General features: G+C 38.6%; 1 protein-coding gene across 1 annotated transcript in view; it reads left to right on the top strand.

The window, feature by feature from the left end:
• The first annotated feature begins 7,151 nt into the window (after positions 1-7,151).
• Positions 7,152-21,101, top strand: part of LOC149232859 (pectate lyase-like) — a 30,036-nt gene continuing 16,086 nt past the window's right edge. Inside the window, exons 1-2 of the mRNA XM_089382022.1 lie at positions 7,152-7,316; positions 8,109-8,297. Of these exons, the coding sequence (XP_089238148.1) occupies positions 7,152-7,316; positions 8,109-8,297 (354 nt within the window). The remainder of the gene's footprint in view (positions 7,317-8,108; positions 8,298-21,101) is intronic.

Genomic DNA, 21,101 nt, shown 5'->3' with positions numbered 1-21,101 from the left:
GGAGGCCCAAATGGAAAAAAAAATTGTTTTCAGTGATATTTGGAAAGGAAGATTCAGACAGATCAGTATTTAATTCCCAAGTTCATTCGACATGGTGGGCTTCAGAAAATATATGATATATGCACCATGACCGTTGATAGACATTTTATGGCGCAATCTATTGATTACATATGATTAATAGTCGTGGTTTTATGGTATGTTTTGACACTCGACGCAATGTTACGTGGGATTGTTGCACTGATTTGATTTTTGACTAATTTTGAACATTATAACAAAGGTATTCGGCAATTGTTTTAATTCACATTTCATTTAAATGTTATATTGTATGGTTATGATTCCTCGACCATTGAGTTTGATATGCAGCGCCACCCCCGGGCCGCCCGACCGGCGGCAGGTCGATTCCAGGAATCGACCCGCCGCCGTCGGGCGGGGCGGGGCGGCCCGGGGGTGGCGCTACGCATTGCAAAACGGGATGATGTGTTATAATTGAAGTTTGCTTCATATGATACGGTGGGGTGTCATTCTTTTTACATTATAACATCCCTGCAATGATTGAAAAAATCCATGAGATAAAGATTTCTGAGCTAAGACAGTTGAGAGCCGATACTGAATCTTCTGCTAAAGCAGACAGTCTTCCTTATTCGATTTGTGTTGTTTCCCACAGTCTTGGTGGAGCTGCCATGTTGATGTATTTAGTGACTAGGTGCCTGAAAGGCCTTCCACATCGACTTTCAAGAGTGAATCTTTTATCACCTGCGGGATTTCATGAGGATGTTGCCATGCTCTTCAAATTATTTGAGTATTTTTTTCCTATTTTTTCTCCAGTTTTAGCTCCCTTGATACCTGGACTATATATACCTACCAAATTTTTTCGGATGCTTTTTGACAAATTAGCTCGGGATTTTCAGAATTATCCTACAATAGGAGGACTTGTACAGACCTTGATTAGCTATTTTGTTGGAGGTGATAGCTCAAATTGGGTGGGTGTGATAGGTACACCACACTATAATATGAATGACATGCCAGGGGTCTCCTATCGGGTTGCGGTACACTTAGCATAGATGAAACATGAAAAGAAATTTCTTATGTATGATTTTGGGAGTTCGTCTGCCAATATGGAAGCCTATGGTATGCCTTACCCATTAGACATTGCGGCAAACTATGGTGTCATTGATGTTCCAGTTGATGTACATGCTGGTCAAAAGGATAGACTCATACCTCGTTCCATGGTGTTGAAGCACTACCGGATGTTGAAGGAAGCTGGAGTCCAAGTATCATATGAAGAGTTTGATTATGCTCACCTTGACTTCACTTTTTCTCACAAGGAGGAGATTCTCACATATGTTATTTCAAGACTCCTTCTCGGGTCATCACCAACAACAAAATTAAGGAAGTCTGGTTATGGCAGTCAGAAATATCAAGGGAGTAGGGACAAGAGAAAGTCCAACAAACGTCTATCTCGCAAATCATTTGGCAAGCAAGACAGCATTTCTCCAGTCGACAAATTGCCTGAAGAACCAACAAGTCCCATTTTAGGCTGCAGTTCTTCTGAAGGATCTTCAACGTCAGCCAATGCATAGCTTAGCGGAGGCCCAAATGGAAAAAAAAATTGTTTTCAATGATATTTGGAAAGGAAGATGCAGACATATCAGTATTGAATTCCCAAGTTCATTCAACATGGTGGGCTTCAGAAAATATATGATATATGCACCATGACCGTTGATAGACATTTTATGGCGCAATCTATTGATTACATATGATTAATAGTCGTGGTTTTATGGTATGTTTTGACACTCGACGCATATGTTATGTGGGATTGTTGCACTGATTTGATTTTTGACTAATTTTGAACATTATAACAAAGGTATTCGGCTATTGTTTTAATTCGCATTTCATTTAAATGTTATATTGTATGGTTATGATTCCTCGACCATTGAGTTTGATATGCAGCGCCACCCCCGGGCTGCCCCGCCCTGCCCGACCGGCGGCGGGTCAATTCCGGGAATCGACCCGTCGCCGGTTGGGCGGGGCGGGGCGGCCCGGGGTGGCGCTACGCGTTGCAAAACGGGATGATGTGTTATAATTTAAGTTTGCTTCATATGATACGGTGGGGTGTCATTCTTTTTACATTATAACATATATATATGCACCATGACCGTTGATAGACATTTTATGGCGCAATCTATTGATTACATATGATTAATAGTCGTGGTTTTATGGTATGTTTTGACACTCAACGCATATGTTACATGGGAATGTTGCACTGAATTGATTTTTGACTAATTTTGAACATTATAACAAAGGTATGCGGCAATTGTTTTAATTAGCATTTCATTTAAATGTTATATTGTATGGTTATGATTCCTCGACCATTGAGTTTGATATTTCGTGGCATTAATATGGCATTAATATATATTTGATGAGTATAGCCAATTTAATTTCATGACATGAGATGTATTGCTGAGCTTCATTCCCACTAGAAAGCTTGTATTGTTATGTGTGATGTGACTATGGCGGTAAAGTTAATGTTGTGTGATCTCCACTTGATTTGGCGTGACCTCTGATCTTTTGCATTGTTGATTTAGAATTGTGTCGATATAATCGGTTGGCAGTTGACTTGGCATTATTACACTTGTTTGATTGGTCGGTTCCATAGTTTTAAAAACTGGGCGGCATGAACCGGAAACCGGTCAAACCATTTGGTTCATTAGGTAACAGGGTTGAACTTGCAAAACCCTACGATATTGCTATTCTTGTCATTTTGAAATTCTCCAATCTCTGCAAGTAAGTTCCGGTGGTCATTGAGTGTTTGTTGTTTTAGTGTCTAACCTTTTGATTTAGAAATCCCAGAACTAGCCTTTAGAAGTCCATCCTCTTGACTCTAATCAACTTGATTAGGAATACAACTAATCTGTTCTTTTAATTTTGGATATTGCCAAAACCACTCGAGGCCTCTTTAAAAAGAGGAGAGATCTATGAAGGCAAGGAAGAAAGAAGAGAGTTCTATCTCTAAAGGAGAAACCAATTAAGGTGACTTCCCTCAATTATACAAGGATTTCTGTAGAAAGCAAGCTACCCATTCACCCAAATTGCTTGAAGGAGCGATATGCTGCCATTTTCATTGGGTTTCTATGACTATTGTATATGAGTCTGTACATTACGGTAGTTTGAGTCTTAGAACTGGTCAATGCTCTTCATAGAGACCTGCTGTTAAAATTTGGCTATTATTTTAATAAAATCAGCTTGTTCTTTTACATAATCTACATCTTTATATACCTCTCACGTTTTGTTAAATTTATTCACTATTTTTCACAGCTTATGCTCTACAAAATTTCAAGGTTTTAACCTAGAATCATGATTTGGATTTTTGCCCTTTTTTTAACCGTTGTTTAACTGCTCATAATGTTGTGAATATCAATTTTCAGTTTTATATATCAGATTTTCTTTCTTTCATTTAAAGTTTATGCAATATAAATATATTAAAAAAACACCAAATTATTTTCCTTTTTACTTTGTACATTCCGAGCAATCTGTCTCATTATCTTGTTGTGATAACACTATTCGAGGAGTTGGCTAGTTTATTTTGTTCAACTTAAACAAAACTATCAACAGGCCTAACCTATAAATTCTCAAAAACCCTTTGAAACTGAAACTGGCCTTTTACTTGTACTTTTTGCTGCTTTGCTTCGTCCTTTAGTGAATGTGACCATAGGTGACCAAGAGGACAAAGTAGCACACCAAAGCTAAGTCACATGGTTTGGGTTTGAGTTCGGGTTCAACAATGATTTTGGTTTGAGTTTGATTTTTGTTGTTAGGTTCGGATGAGTTTTGCCATGGTCTATATGCATTTTCTATATATATAGATAAATTTTAAAATGAAATATAACATAAAATAGTAAGAAATCAACTTCATTAAACATACAAAATGCTATCATGTACTTGTAAATTGCAATGATAGATTACAAGCTTGGTCAATGGTCATGAGGTTTGATGAGGTTCGCCGAACCTCGGTTTTTTTATAGGTTTGTCGAATTTCAAACCTCAAGGTTGAAGTTTGTAATATCCTCAAGGGATTAATTGGCCCAAGTGATGAAGTAGCTGTCAATCCCCGTAGCCTATAGTCTTTGATTAAGGGGAAAACTCCAAAATATCCAATGTTTGGGTAGTAGAGGGCAAGCTTTGGGGCAATTGCAACAAAAAGCCCAAAGTTGGGGTTTGCTATTGACTCCACTCAATTAATTAAGGAGGAGAAGGAAATCTATAAATTCAAGAGAGTTAGAATCATTTGATCATCATTGGATTTGATGAATTTGGAGATCCCAAAGGCTATCCATTTTGGGTTGCTAAAGTTATAAAGGTCTTTACAGAAAATGAGGATGTTACAAGTGTTGAAGTACATTGGTATGCCACAAATACACACCCATTCAATGGTGTGTATAAGCCAGAGATGGTAGTTGACAAAAAAAATGGTGGAAAAAGAAAAAGAAAGGGTACAAATATAAATCGCCGCCGCACACAGATATTACAATCGGAGGATGTTGACATACTTGTTTATGACTTCAATTTAACACAGAGAGGAACTCTTCGCTTCAAGACGATAGAGATTCTGAAAAGGTTGTTACCAGAAGGAATAGTGTTGACATGGGAGTCTGCTGAAACCAGTCGTAGATCTAGAAGACTTTTGAAACCTAGAATGTTGGGCATGCATGTGGACTCAGATGGGGCACTAGTTGATGAAAGAGAAGAATATGGAACATCTTCGCCAGCATCCAGTCACTCATCTGAAGATGTGAATTGTGATGGTGTGCAAGAAAATATGAGTGATTTTGAATAATTGTTTAAGACAGATTATATAACTGATGTATGCATCATATCTTCAAATAAAATTAATGTTTTCCATATGTTGTTAAATGAGAAGTTATAAAGCATTTTTATGTTGTTGGATTATGTCTTAAGTATGATAAATTTTATTGTTTAAATATCTACAATGCAATATCAAATTAGAGATATAATGTCTGTTTTATTCAATATACAAATAAAGACTTTTGATTTCATTCAGTGATATACTTTGTTCATAATGTCATGGTTTTTTAATTTTATAGTTGAAAAAATTTCAATTTCTTTTGTATCTAGCATGGTGTGGTTGAAAACATGTTAAATTTATACTTAGGAAAGAAAAATGATATTCTACCAGAAACATTAATGTGTTTTTTCCTTAAAAATTAACTTTGTTTGAGACATAAAAAATTGGTTTTATTAGCATTTTTTAAAAAGTTTGAAAATTGACCCTAAAAAAAAAAAACGTTATTCTAGTAGCATCACTTTCGTTTTGAAGCTATATTTTGCACGAAAATTTCGTAGTCACCGCCATTTTTAAAACACATTCAAAATTCACACCTAAAAAAAAAAAACATCGTTCCAGTATACACACTTTTTGTTTTTAGCACTGTTTTTGATGTTTTTTTGGGGTTTTTTTGGCCAGAGTTCCCGCTTTGAGTTTATAGTTCCCGTTTCAAATTTTACATTGTTTTACATTATCACTGTTATGTTGGCTTGATTATATTTTGACCCCTTAAGACTCCTATATATAGAAGGGAGGGTTAGTCATTTGTATCATCCAAGAATTGCTCATTTCTGTAATGTAAAGGAGGTTGCCCCTTGAAGAGGCTGAATTCTAAGGCATTGATCTATCTTTTCTATATTTTTGTGAGCTAGATTCCTAACACATATGTTGGACCAAAATTCCCTGTCGGGATGTGCTTTATCACTAGGTGCATCGCTTGGCAGTTAGATGTCGCTTCTTATGAGGAGGGAAGTGACAACAAGGAGGCAATTTCACGGAATCTTGAGGGTTTGACCCGTGGGATCCCATAGTCTGCTTCGGATGGGTGATGTCCCATGCTAGTACTAGAGGCATATGATGGGGGTGTCCGATCAGATCCATCGACTACTGACTTGCGTAGTCCAAGCAGTTACATGCTATCATGAGCATCATGTTGTTTGGTGCATAGGTCTATCATTCCATATCTTTTAGGCCTGTGAGCCACAGATGTATAAGGTCTGCGAGCCACTGATGTATCCGTGAATCAAGGTTGACAACCAATTCCCGGATGCCAAAAGTAATAGCCTCTGACAATAAATCAATAACTGTGCTATACTCAGCGATGTTATTAGTTGTTAGACCTAGACATATACCTTGAAGATCAATCAACTCACCATAGGGGTCATAAATATCCCATGCTGCAAATGATAGATTCTAGATGCTATGACAAGCACCATCAGTGAAACTGGTGTGAGGAGACATTGACATTCGCAAAGTAGGCAAAAATATAATAAGCAAGGAAGTTGCTTACTTGATAATCTTTTGATCTGGTAGCCACATTGATAAGCATATTCATCATGAACACTTGTGAACCTGAGGAAGTGGGTAAATGAAGCTGGTCTACCATTTGGGTGTGATCAGATGGAAAGGGCTCTTTCAGGACAGTGGGGGTCCCTTTGAGCAAACGAATAACTTCAAATTGTCAGGGATGATATTTAGTATGGTGATCCTCCTCACAGATGAGGCATGGATACTTGGCCTTCTGTTGAGAAGCATCACCAGCAGAGGACTTAGGAGGGCCCTATTTCGGGGCATCGGCTTTACCCTTGCCTTTGCCCTTCTTCTTTCCTTTAGAGGATTTGTCCACTGTGGTAGACTAGACAACATGGACCTCTGAGGTTTTACCAGGACCAAGTGAATTTCGAGAGGAATCATTGGGAGCAGTGTTTGAGATAGACTTCTGCTTGGAAGAAGATTTTGCGGGGGTCTAGGACATTGAAAAAATTACTCCATCAATAGGAGGCGTAGTCAGACACTTTGATGTCGTTAGATTAGATCATGGTTTGGGCACATCTGGTAACATATCATATAATGTTCCAAATTATGAATAGACAATGTGTAGATACTAGGCCCATGCAATGGCTTGTACCTCAGCGACACACCCAGCCATAGAAATGTCCTCAACAATTTTACTGATGGATGATTTGGTGAACCATTCGGTCAACAACTGATCAGCAATCTCAAACTTGATCATGCGATGTCAGCGTCTCCATTCATGGATGTGATTGGAGATGTGGGTCACAGTGTCTTTCTTGAGTGATGTTAGAAGATGGGTGCCAGTTTCATAGAGAACTGGCAGCTGGAAATGTGTGGGAAAGGGAATATCGAGAGTGTTAAAGTCATGATAGGTACTTCGAGGCAGTTCGATGTACAACTTAGCTACAACACCTGTGAGAGTTCATTGGAAAAGATGGAGATGAATGGAATCATCAAGGTACGAATTTGAGGAGCACCAGAGGTGATATATCATCACATGGGCTTGTGGATCCTCTTTCTCTTTTCCTTCAAACTTCGGACAATTGCTCGTAATCTTCGACAGAACCAAAGGCCAGTATGGTGAATGAAGAATAGGATCATTCATGAGTCTAGACACATCTAGCAACTCCAATGTGGCTAAGAATGTCATTTGGGTATTGAAAAGCATTTGAGGCATATGAGCATGCCCAGATTGCAGAAACCATCCTTGTTGGTAAGGATTTTGTCCCCATAGTGGAGGGTTTTGCCCATATGGAATTTTATTTTTCCTCCACCATAAGTTACCTTGCCCATAGGGAGGATTCTGACCTTGATATTCTCCTATCCAACCATAGGTTTTTGATAAGTAGCATATGGGTTAAAAGGTTTTTGAGCTTGTTGAACTTGGACATACGGATTTTGCACCTGCTGCCCCTAGGCATAAGGTTTTGAACCTGTTTTCCTTGGACATAAGGGTTTTGCACCTGTTGTCCTTGGACATAAGGAATCTAGACCTGCTGCCCTTGAACATAAGGAATTTTCACCTGTTTCCCTTGGACATAAGGATTCTAAACCTGTTTCCCTTAGACATAAGGATTTTGGGCTTGCTATTGCAGGACTTGACCTTGATCTTGCCCTTGCAAAGGTTGACCCTGTTGATATCAGTACAAGGGTTGCTACTACCTGGGTTGACATTGTTGCTCCAAGGGTTGACCTTGTGGATGTAATGGTTGTCCCTGCAGCTGCAAAGCTTGATCTTGCGATGACATAGGCTGGGAGGATTGAGGAACATACTGCATCTGCGACTACAAGGTTTGTTTCGACTCTTGCAAGGGTTGCCCCTGTGGTTGTTGCAATTGTCCTTGCTCTTGCACTGTCTGCCCTTGTTATTGCAAGAATGGCCCTTGCTGCTGCGAAGGTTTCCCTTGCTACTGCAAAATTTGTCCTTATTGTTGCAAGGGTATTTGGAAAGTTCCCTAAAATTTCCTGAACTGGATCTGGCCATATCCACCAGGTGCACCAGACGAAGTGGGCTGAACATAAGATCTAGCTTGAGGGACGTAAGGTAGATGGACCATCACTTGTGAACCATGTGGAACATAAGGAGCTTGGTATTGAACCTGAGCCACATACAGCTATTGGTACTAGACGTTACTTGACCCAGAAGGACCAACAATGTTTAACTATTGGTGTTGGACATTACTCGATCCAGGAGGACCAATTAGGTTCAAAATAGCACTGGAAGAGGGTTGGTTCATTCAAACCATGTAAGCTTGTGAGACACTCACATTGGCTGTGCCATACATCATAGAAAAATTCATATTCTGCCCCCTAGGCAGTGGCACGACCGGTCTGCTTACTAGAGGGATCGAAGAACTGACAGAGACTTCACTTGAAGTCGTTAGTTGAATCAAATGGGTAACTTGGACCGATAAAACAAGTGTATTCAGAATGGTGGGTTGCACTGGAACTGAAGTGACTATAGAATGCACCATCAGCTAAGAGGTCGAGTTCTAAACGAATGGACCTGAGGTAGGCATAGCGCTAGATGAATGTATAGGGTTGTGATATAATGAAGAGGCACTAGGGGTGGTTGTCACCAACTAAGCTAATGAAGTGTAATCACGAGGTAACTCAGGATAAACACTAGTCAAAATGCTTCTCATGTAAGGGAAACCTTCAGGAGGGAATGGATATCCCTGCTCATCGACAATGTGAGGAGTGTGTGTAGCAGACACCTTCAAGTTACCTGGAGAGGAGACTAGGATGTCGCCTTTTGATTCCATGGGTGGAAACAAATGACGACAGACAATCGAAGATGTTCGAGGGGATAATTCCAAAGGAATACCCGACCAATCATATAGACTGTACTAAGGCTGTGGTGATATCACAACAAGATCAAACAAAAGATTCAGGGGATAAAAAAGCTAGTCCTATTTGACCTTCAGAAGTTGGTGGACTCTCGGGAGTATGGATAGGATTATTTGGAGATTCGCAGCCAGATTCATAAGGTGACCTAGTATCTAAGGGATGATGATGACGTGATGACAAAGGTTGAATACTTAGAATTATTCCAAGTTCAACACTTTGATCCTCAAGTGACTATGAAATTTCAAGGCGAGGCTCCTTAGATGATCTTTCAGATGGAGGAGAGGAAGAGGAACTGGGTGAACTTGATGATTCAGCCACGATGACTTTGTCTCAAGCAACAAGGAAAGAGAGATTAATTTCATGGTTTTTAATGTTTATTTAAAGGTATACTCACAAAGTGGTCCAGAAAAAGACTAACATGAATGTTATATGATTGTCGGCAACAATATTTTAAGGCATTAAAATAAATTTGTTCTTTTTCATGTTTTAAGAGTCGAGAAAAAAGAAAACATGCATCTATCACTTTTGGTTTGAAACAAGCTTGAAAGGACAAGCACTCAATGATCTTTTATATTTAGGGCGTCAAAAAGATAAAAATGACTTCTTAGGATAATCTAGGCAAAAAGGATTACCAGGTAACTGTGATTTGCAGAATTCCTCCTGGCGAATGGAGAAGTACGGGCAAGAAATCTCCTCAAATGATGTGTTTGGTGTATCACATTTACAAGGCAGCAGACTTGGCTTCCAACGGATAAAGGATTGCAAAAGTAGTGGGGTCTCCCTTTATATATGCGATAGTACGGGGAGCACAAGTGTGTACTAGTGCTGTCTAGTGCCGAAGCGAATGACAACTACTAGGTTTAAAGAGGCCAGAACATGTCTCTAGCCTAGACCTTCTAAGTGTGAGTGTTAAGTTTCAAATGCGCCTTAGGTTAATTGAATACATTTTAAAGTTTATCTTGAAATTATGTGTCAGTTTTCAGGCCTTATCGATGTGAATCGAAAAAACTCCTATATGCAGCTAAATGAGACAAAACCCTTTCAATTCAATGAATGTCTATACTAATGAGAGTAGAGAAACCAATAAATAAACAAACAAGCAACTGAAAGCAAGATGACCTTTTCACTACTCTACTTTTGAATACAAAACAATGAAAGTTCTTTCCACTTCCTATCCTTCTTATCAAATGCACTTCAACCTTTCAACAATAAAGAGAATTCATTTCTTTTCCAATGCAAATGATGATGCAACTGTAGTTTTCAATGATGCTAGCTAGTGTAACATATTGATTCAACAAACTAGAATTATGTATTTTCAATGGAATGATAATATTAATTTTTCACATACACTTCGATTAAAATTTTCAAAAAATCAACATCAATCAAATACAAAGCACAAAAAGATATTTTTTTTTCCAATCTAATGACATAAAGAATCAACCAAAACCAAGATGAGCAATGTAATCTATGCCTGAAAAGAGACACTTAATCAAGAGAAGAACAAATGAAACTTTTCAAACTTGTTTAATTGAAATCAAAGCGATAAAAGGACTAAAAAATAAAATGCATGGAGCAGCTAACCAACAACTTGAATTTCTTAGCACACTAGCAACTAAACGAATGATGACCTAGATGCCCTAGGGTCACGTTGATGCCTCGAAAATCCCTGCATCAACATCGGGGAAAACCACTCGGTCCGGACCTTAAAAGTAGCTCCTTTTCCGTTTGGTGTGGTGGCTTTGACTGGATATAATGGTACTAGTTTCCTAATGATTTATAAATGGGATGGATAAGTGATCGATTTTCTAATATCTAATGTGAATGATGGATGATTTATTTTGATATGTAACAATATAAATAACTAATCTATCCCGGGAAGTCTTTCTCTTAGTGCATTTTTTTATGATTCTTATTGACAAGTAGGCATATAGATGACTCTACTTATAAACAAAAATATTCATTCATATGATAATTAATTTGTTCAAGTAGTTGAACAAATTAATAATTAAAATGTTATCACACTAATCTTTATATATTACTGATACATATACATATGAAAAATAATAATTCTCAAACATTCAATAGTTATAAGTGAAAGAATTGTTGTAAGAACATATACATATATCAATAATAGCAAAATTAAATATATGCTGATTCACATAAAAACATGAAACAAAAACATAGATAATAGTACCATATGTGTTTGAGTCTCCTCCAATATGAATTGCATTCAGATCCCACTTTTCAACTGGCAAACACTTTCACAAGAAGCAATAATGCATATCACATAAAAGTGTTCTTCATCAAAACTTAGAATTCAAGTTTGGTTTTCATAAAAATAAATATATTGGAAGTACAATAGTAAAACTTCCAATCCAAGTCTCAATACAAAAATTTGAGGACCCTTTCTAAAAACATGGAAGGGTCTATAAATATTATCTAAACTAACAAACTATGAAATAAAAATGTTATGTGCTAGTATAACCAAATCACAAAAATTGTGATAATCTTCTCAAAATAGGCATGCTGTAGTCAGTCAGAGTGGTTCACTGTTTTGGCTGACTATTTCAGGAATCATATAACCGATTGCATCAATGATCCATTTCATTCCTATTTGTTGACTATGTGGTTTAACAAGGAAGAACCAAAAGGTTTCCCATGTCAAAGTTTGAATGCCTGCGATTAATCTTTCCCTCTTTTCTAGCTCTCGTTTCCATGTTTGTTCTAGTGCTTTCACTGATTGGAGTTTCCCTGGAGTACATTCTGTGATTAAATTTGATAAATAAAGAGTATCATTAATCAATTCAACCAGATTACTTGTTGCCAATCTACATCTTGATGTCACCCTTTCTGCTTTCATTAGTTGAGATTGCCATTCAAGGAATAGGATTTCTTTATGTGATTCCAGAATTTGGGGTAGATTTGCAACTTTTCCTTCTTTGGTTTCTTTCCAAGAGAGAAACTCTGTTAATATTTCATCTGCTTGCTCCAATTTCTATCTTGCATCAACTGACTTATCAATCATAGATGATGAAATTTCACATAGGGGAAGAACGAGAGAGATATTATGACATAATAGGCTCAACTGATTAGACAATGTTTTGGTAATTTGGAGAGCCTCCAATTTGAATTCTCCCACTTGGGGATATCCTTTGAATTTTTCTATTTGCAGTGACAATTGAGTGATCTGTTATTCTTTTGATTTGCTCAACTATTCATTTAATGATCGCAACTTGGCCAATGCTTGGGATAGCTCTTATTGCTTTTGAATTTCATGTTGATCAATCCTTTGTTTTTCTTTGAGCAGTTGCTCATTCAATTGATCATTTGACTGTCTCTGGGCTACTAACTGTTGTTTCAACTGCTTTATCTTCTAATGCTTCTCTTGTACCTATGTTTCCAGTAAAACAATTGCTTGTTCCTTTTCTTTAAGCAAGTTTCTTACCTCTGATGCTTTGTCCATTGTAGCTGTTGTGTATGCTCCAGCATACTGAGAGAGTTTAGTGAGATCTTCAGAAGGGTTGACTTCTTCTCTCCATACCACGTTTGTTATCTCCATTTGTGAAGTTAAAAGAGGAGATTGATCAATTTTCCTCTTTTTCCTTTGTCTCTTGATTACAGCCCTATGCTTAGGGCTGTAGAAGACATCCAAGGGTGGTATTTCTTCTACATGTAAAACAATTTCATCAGTTGGATTCTCAGGAATTATTTCTACATCCTTTTGAGTTATGGGTGGGCCACTAGTTCCCTCAGTCGAAACTGTATTGATTGTTGATTTCTGACCAGTAGTTACCTCAGGTGTGCTGAATCCTTGTAGACTTTTAGTATTTCTGATGATAGAATCAAATTGTTGCCATTCTTTGAGCAGTTTGGGATCAACATAAATGTTTGAATCAATGAGTTCACAACTTTTTTCTTGTCCCTGCTCCTGCTCTAGCGATTTTTCTTTTTCAAGGATTTTCTCCACTACATGAGTCTTGTCGTCAATTTTTTTGTTCACTTTGACTCTTTGACTAATCTGTCAGGGCTGTAACCAATATGTCTAAAGGCAGAGTTTGCAACCTCTCGGCTCTGAGCCTATTGAATGTTTCTAATCCTTCTTCTCCATATCTGATCCTAGCCAATCCTTTAACCTGAAAAAATATTTCGGCTGAAGCAAATAAATCATCAAAGACATCTGCTTCATGATCGAATATGGCAAGTTTAGCTTGAGCGGTGACATTATGAGCTACCTTGTTTGGGTCATATTGTCTATTAGGAATGGTGGCAAGATTCAACATCTGAATCTTTTCTGCCTATTTTTCTGCATGTTAGTAGTCATGTAAAGTGAAAATGCCACATCGTAAGGGGAATATAGGCCACATCTGTTTCTTAGAATCTCTAAGGGTTCTAGATGTCCCTTCAACAATTATCTGATATGCCAATTCCTGTGCTAACAATTTATTAGGTACATACAGAGGGAGAACATGAGGTTCAGTGAGATTGCTGAAAAGCCTTACATAGGTAAATTTCTCCTCTCTGAACCAACTGCCTACTGCTATCAAATTAGTTGTTGCATCCTAGGATATCGTGGGAGCAGGCTTATTGATAATAGAATAATATACAGGTGAAACAAAACCACTGAAAATTCTGTACAAGTGATTTTTATAGTGTGCCTTCCACAACTGCTTGTGATTAATATGAATCGGGTTGAGATCTTTGAAAGTCCACTTCCATCTGAGTATCGAGAATTTAGAATTAAAAGAATAATGTCCATAATATACGCACTATAGTGGGAAGGGGGAATGATCCGGGAAGTTGTATATGCATTCCTTCTGTATTCTAATATCTCTATGGCTAGTCTATCAAACAAAATGTTTGCCCAATCCATAACATAACCATTAATTGTTGCTTCCATTAACGGGACCATCTATATAGAAAATTTGGAAGAATCATGTTGTCCCAACAGTCTACACATCATAGCCCCAGCATAGCAATAAGAAGAAGCTAATGAGTCGACATAATACTTACCCAATGAATCATGCTTATGTTTTCTGGGAAATGCCTCCATTGCTTGATCGGGTCCGATTCCAAATCATTTTCCTTTGTAAATGCTTCCAAGAATGCCTTGTTGTAGCACTTCTCGGGCTCTGGTAGATGGTACATTCACCTGAGGTTTTCAAGCTTGAATGACCCAAATATCCTTCCATTTGCTGTGGAAAATGTTCTATCTGAAGTTGGGATTTTCTCAACCACCCATCTAACCACATCTGTGTATGGCAAGACTTTAGCCCACACTGCTATCCTGTGAAGATAAGAACAAGCCAATTCTTTGAGAGTTCCCTCGGACTTGTTGGTTGAATCGACAGTGGCTTCTTCTGATAATTCTTCAGGCTCCTCTACTTCTATCAAATTATAAATTCTTTCCTAGCTAGTATTTCCCAGACTGAGACATGTTGTATCTGATATTAGTCCTTTCTTGTTCGGTCCTAGTTCTTTGGCTACAGGAGTTGTTGTGGGCTTCTTTGATTTCTTCCCCATTTTCTTTAGATTTACGGATTCGGAGAGACTCGATAAATAATTGTAAACTATAACATAAAGATTTCACCATTGAAAGCCAATATGACAATGAATAGAATTACGATGATTGACATACAATAAATAAAATGCAGTTAAGAATTTACCACAAATGAAATCTTTTTGAAGGATTTATTCTTAACTGTCAAATTTAATATCCATTCGAATCGCCAATCATGATGAAGTAATACCATAAATAGCCATCTCGTTGATTGTATACTGAATGATTATTTCAAGTGTGTTTTAGATTTCCTCGATCATTGATCGGTGATAAATCGTAAATCGCAATCAGGAGTTTCAAAGGGAGAGGCTTAGTGACTTGCAATAAATATCTCCAATTGCCAAAAAGTAATTTTATAATGGAGTGGAGTATTATGCATGCAAACCATTTTATCGTATTTTTACCTTTTGAGATGTGCACCCAATTGATTGATCGCAAATCGGGGTTTGACTTACGCTTTATCCCTTTGTCATTTGATATCGCCGATTGCCGATTGTGATATCGGATCAGAAGATTTGATGAGGCTTTTTGTGTGTGTACCTTTGGCATTTGATTTCTCCGATTTCTGATTGCGATTTATTTATCGGATCGGACGATTGGATGAGGTATTTGTGTATGTACCTTTGATATCTCCGATACTCGAATGTAATTTCCTTTATTGTATCAGAGGATTTATGGAGACCCTTTCTTGTGTATGTCCCTTTGTCATTGTGATATGCGATCTCTGATTGCTTTATCGCAATGTAGAATTATTGATAATGTTTTTTAAAGGAACATTTTGTATTTTTGAAAAGGCTTTACGAAATGAATTATTTACATCGGGCCTTTTACTAGAGATTTTTCTTGTAATGAGGTCAATACCATTTTTATTCATTAATTCACAAATCTAACTAGGTTTATTTAAAAAGGGACCCATTTCTTATTAAAAATTTTGTGTAAAAGTTTTTTAGAAATGGGGGGTTGTTGTACAGCACAACAGGTCACTAACCATCCAGAGATTCAGAAAATCAAGTAAGGAAAAGGAAAACCAAACAAGCACACAAACCAAGCTAATGAAGCTTTCTAGTCAAGGAGGACACATGAAAAACAACCTAAGAGGCATAAATTAAGAGGGCAAGTCACACTGGTTATGATCCAGGAGAAACCCTAATCTTCACCTACAAGAATCGACGCAATTGCCTAACTGACAACAAGAACTACAAGGGGGTACGGTGCGACTGTTTCAAAACAAATCGCACTAGTTGACGCGATTCTCAGAAAATGAAACACGCTAATTTAGGATTTCAAGAAAAAAATAAAAATTTCCAAAGGCCAAAACTAGAACTGCCACTGTAAATTTCAGACTCGGAGCAGTAAACCAGGCCAAGAAAATAAAACGAAAGGGAAAAGGTGATACTACAAAATTTCACACAAACCATGAAATGAAAATAAATCAAACGAGAGGATGGCTTCCCCAGTGGAGTCGCCAATTTGTGGTGTAGGTAAATTCTCGATGTGGACAAAGACAATTCGTCTATCCCAAGAGAGTGGGTCTAGCCACAAACAAACAATCTAGTGAAAACTTCCTCAAGCTACAATCAAATAAGAGGGCGTACCTCTTAGAATGTTATTCTGCTTGGTGATGATCTTGCTTCCTTACTCCAACTAATTTTCATTTCCTTCCTTTAAATACCTGAAACAAGAAAATGAACAACAGCAACAAACATGATACCATACAAATTGCATCCAACCTACTTAAAAGCTCAAGGAATCTTAATCCATCAAATCTAAGATAACACTTAATGTAGGAAATCAATCAATAATTGTATTCATATAAGTTCAGAAAGAGATAACAACCAAAGCCTTGACGTTGCAGGTCTCTTCTGACGTATCTGGGTTACCACACAAGAAAGGCAAACTCCAAGGCAACATCAAACCACTTAGCCTCATAGCTAGCCCTACGGGGCAGGAGAGGGCTCTCTCTGGTATATCTCGGTAAGGATTTTCAAACGGGCAAGATAACCAATAAGGAAACACTGATTTTAGACTAGTAAACTGATAAAAAGGTTTGAATTGTAAGTTTTAAGATTTTGGTGGAAAGTTGGGGAAAGGCAATTTTGGGTGCGGGGATTGGACACAGTTTTTGCAGGGGGTTCTTTGGGGCAAGGTAGGAGACAGTATTGATGCCTTTGATAGAGGTGGATGGATGAGAATGACCGGTGAGGAGTTAAGGAGAGCAAGCAATAACCTTGAATTCCCCTTAAACAGTTGAAAACATTGATATTAAGCAAACTTAAAAGCAGAGCATGACAGTCATGAATTCTACTTTAACACTTCATTTGCCTAATTTGCAGAAAGAAAAGTAAGGAAATGATTCACATAACACACTTACAAGTACAAAGAGAAACACACCATCAATACATGTGACCACAAGAATCCCAAAAAGGACTGCAAAACCCTGGTCTTCCTTTGCCAAAAATTGCAGAGATACAGTGAGTAATACAATAAGAGCTTCTCCCTCAAGAGTCCAACCATGAAAATGACCAAGAAAGTACATAATATAGGCAATCTAACATCTTTCATTGCCTCTAGGGGTCGAGGTCATCCTTCTAGGAGCTGTTTCAACCAATTCTAAACTGAGCACTAAAATCTAGGCAGTCAAAACAACTTGCCTCTATAAGCTAGGAAACCAATTCATTCATTAAATGTTTGCTATTCCATGAATGAATCTTCTAGAATAGGTAAATAAGTGTCATATCAACATGAAAATACATTAATTACATCAAAGAGGGTGAAAAATCCCATCCCAAGTCAAAACTGGACAAGGCTAGGCGAATTCCTGAGCTGTAGGTGAAAATTTGTGAAAATTGCCCAACAGGTCGCGCCCTGATCCTGATAGGTCGCGATTATTTGGAGCTACTTTTGAGGCACTTCTAGGTGTCAAAATGAGGCAAAAGTGGGCTTGTTGGAAAGGTCTGGATGTCTACTTTCCAAGCCAAGTGTAATTTCTGAATTTGGTGGCCATTTTCCCCTCCAAAATTGCAATCTCCCAAGACTGCTTCCTGTTTGTCAAAAAGATGGCAGAAAGTCAATTTTTGCATGTTTTTTGACCTTCTGGAGGCTCAAAACTTGATGAAATCTCTTGGTAATTGCTGAGAAGGTCTATCTTTGCATGACAAATCCAGAAATGCTGAGTTTTCCCAAAATGAAGTTTCCCATCGAATAGGTCGCGCGCGGCACGCGACCTGTCAGGGAGAAAAACCTGTTTTTTGCCCAAAAATTCATAAGTGACCAAAAATGCTCAATTTTTTTTGAAATTTGTGCTGTAGTGAGGTCATTTAATATCATGCTCCTTCAAGGAAGCCTCAGCCAAGATGTGGAGGGGATCGGGCCTTCTCCGTCGTTTTAGTGCCTTGGCCAACCGCCCTTGAATCACCTTCATTTTCGCCTTGCATACGTGCATCCGCGCCCAATAATGATTTTTCATGTTCCTGAGCAAGTCCTTATCTTGGTTGGCCTTAGCCAGCAGCCTCTCCAAATGAGCATTGACCCGAAGAAGCATAGCCTCTCGCTCAACGGGTACCAAATCGCCGGGTCTCTTTCGAGCCAAGTTGCGGTCCTCATGGATCCTCCACAACTCATCTAGAGTGTGCTCCTCCTCAAGTTGCTTGTTGCGCTGCTCCAAGTAGGTGATGGTCCAATTTGCCATGTCCAATCTTTGTTGCAATGAGTCATTTTCAGCTCTAAGGTGCTGAATGATCTCCTTTGACTCTAGGCTAGGAGAAATGATGTCAAGATCAACAACCTCTATGCTTGGAACACCTGATGGCCCCTCATCAATCTTGGGCTGTTTGCCCCTCTCTGGTACCTGTGCTGTTGAAGAAGGCGAGGCCCCTTCCACCTAGTGTGGAGATAACACTCGCTGAGCTGATGAAGATGGCGAGACCCCTTCCACCTGATGTGGAGAAAATACTCACCGAGCTGCTGCAAATAAAGCCCTGTGGCCTCTCTGATAGGTGACCAATGGAGGAGAGCTGACATGTCTAGTCTCAGGGATATCATGCTACTGTGATGGTCCTCCCTCCTCATGAACAATCTCAGGATGTGGTGGTGGTGCTGTGAACAACTCACGAGAGATAAACTCCTCCCATGGGATACCCTGCTGAGCCAACTGATGCATGACCACAAGCTGGATCAAACCATAATGATAAATGCTCCTGTGTTGTTGTGCTGGGCTCCTTCTCTGCACCAAGGGCACCATCCTCTCAATATCCCGGCACATGAACCATGGTATGTTCATCATTCGTACCCATGTGAAATGCATCAACAAGCGAATATGGTACGAATACAAATATGCAAACCTGCCCTCACAGGTGAAATAGAGCATGATGAGCCTCATCAAGGGAGCATACTCATCCCTCAAAAATCTGAAAGGAAACATACCAGTTATGGACCTCATGTAGGCAGGTTTAATGAAGGGCTCATACTGAAATTTGTCCAACACTTTGCGTTTGTTCCACTCTTCTCCCACATTTGGTATTCCTGTTGCTTGAGCAATACTTTCAGATGACAATATAAAATCCACCCCTGCAAGATTTACATGCCCATTATGCAAATGCAAAACAAACAAGTGAGCCAATTCCCTATGATGCTGAATTTGAGAAATCCTCTCGCAAAATTCATAACATGAGAGGTAGCGGAAACATGTGACCACAAGTGGACAAGCCTGCAAATCGGTCAAAGAAGTGGGCTCCTCTCTCTTATGGTGACCACTCTTACCACCCCTGTGAGGCCTCCTTTGTATCTCAATTTCTGGTGTTGACTCATGGTCATCACTTTGCTCATAGTCGGTTTCGGTTTCTGACATGGTTTCAGGAGCAAAGTGGCTGAAATGTACTGCTGCTTCTGCTCAAATGACCTGTTGTTTTTCCCTGTTTGTAATGCTGCAATCTTGAAGAATTTTGGGGTCGTTTGGGAGTTTACTGGCGATTTTTTGTAGATGAATTCCCAACAGGTCGCGCGCAGGTGCTGACAGGTCGCGCGCGCCCAACAGGTCGCGCCAGTGTATTTTCCTAACTGGATGAACCCCCCTGACAGGTCGCGCCGGCCCAACAGGTCGCGCGCAGGTATTGACAGGTCGCGCGCGGGCTCTGCTTGCAAATTTTGCTCAATTTCTTCCCAAATCGCTATTGCTTTGAGGCAAATGATGATCAAATAGAGGGAGAGAGGGGCTTTATAGGCTTGATTTAAATTAATTTCTCCTCAAACCCTCTTTCTAATGTTTTTAACTTGACACTTTTTCAAAATTTAAATGCTGCTGACTTTATGGTTTCCTTTTGTCCTGAAATTGGTTGAACTGATGCTTTTTCTTGAAAATTTTTGCAGGGATAGCTTCTGAGGAATCTTAGCAAAGGGGACCAGGGTTGCATGCTGACTTTCAAAGAATTTTGAATTTTTACAATTTTTTACAAAAATTTGAGAAAATGACCTTGGGCTTTAAAAACAGGGTTTTTAAATCCAAGGTAAAAATTAGCTGTACAAGATGAAATCTTTTAAAGAAACACTTTGATAGTCCTCCCTCTGGCCTGCTGGGCATTTATTGACTTTTAAAGACATGACCTCAAAGACAAATTGGACCTAAACCCTAAACCTAGGACTTTGACCTCACGACAAGACAAGGAACCTTGAAAGAATTTATAGACTGAAACAACTTGATCCAGCAGTGCCAAGAGGGGAATAAAGACACCAGCTCCTCCATCAGGGTTATGGCATGCCTAATGGAATGCAATGAAATGACACTGATGAGACACCTACTTATGCAAATGCAAAGAGTTTTGATCCCTGATGGAGGGCTACTAGACCGACTCTAACACCTTCGTAATTTGATATCGTCGATTGCCGATTGTGATATCGGATCAGAAGATTTGATGAGGCTTTCTGTGTGTGTACCTTTGGCATTTGATTTCTCCAATTTCTGATTGCGATTTATTTATCGGATCGGAGGATTGGATGAGGTATTTGTGTATGTACCTTTGATATCTCCAATACCCGAATGTAATTTCCTTTATTGGATCAGAGGATTTATGGAGACCCTTTCTTGTGTATGTCCCTTTGTCATTGCGATATGCGATCTCTGATCGCTTTATCGCAATGTAGAATTATTGATAATGTTTTTTAAAGGAACATTTTGTATTTTTGAAAAGGCTTTACGAAATGAATTATTTACATCGGGCCTTTTACTAGAGATTTTTCTTGTAATGAGGTCAATACCATTTTTATTCATTAATTCACAAATCTAACTAGGTTTATTTAAAAAGGGACCCATTTCTTATTAAAAAATTTGTGTAAAAGTTTTTT

This window comes from Pinus tabuliformis, chromosome J (genome assembly GCF_031772625.1).
Source record: "Pinus tabuliformis cultivar Carrire ecotype Pingquan chromosome J, CPIR1, whole genome shotgun sequence".
NCBI classification, from domain to species: Eukaryota; Viridiplantae; Streptophyta; class Pinopsida; order Pinales; family Pinaceae; genus Pinus; species Pinus tabuliformis.
The sequence above is the reverse complement of the archived record's forward strand: the minus strand, read 5'-3'. Positions and strand labels throughout refer to the sequence as shown.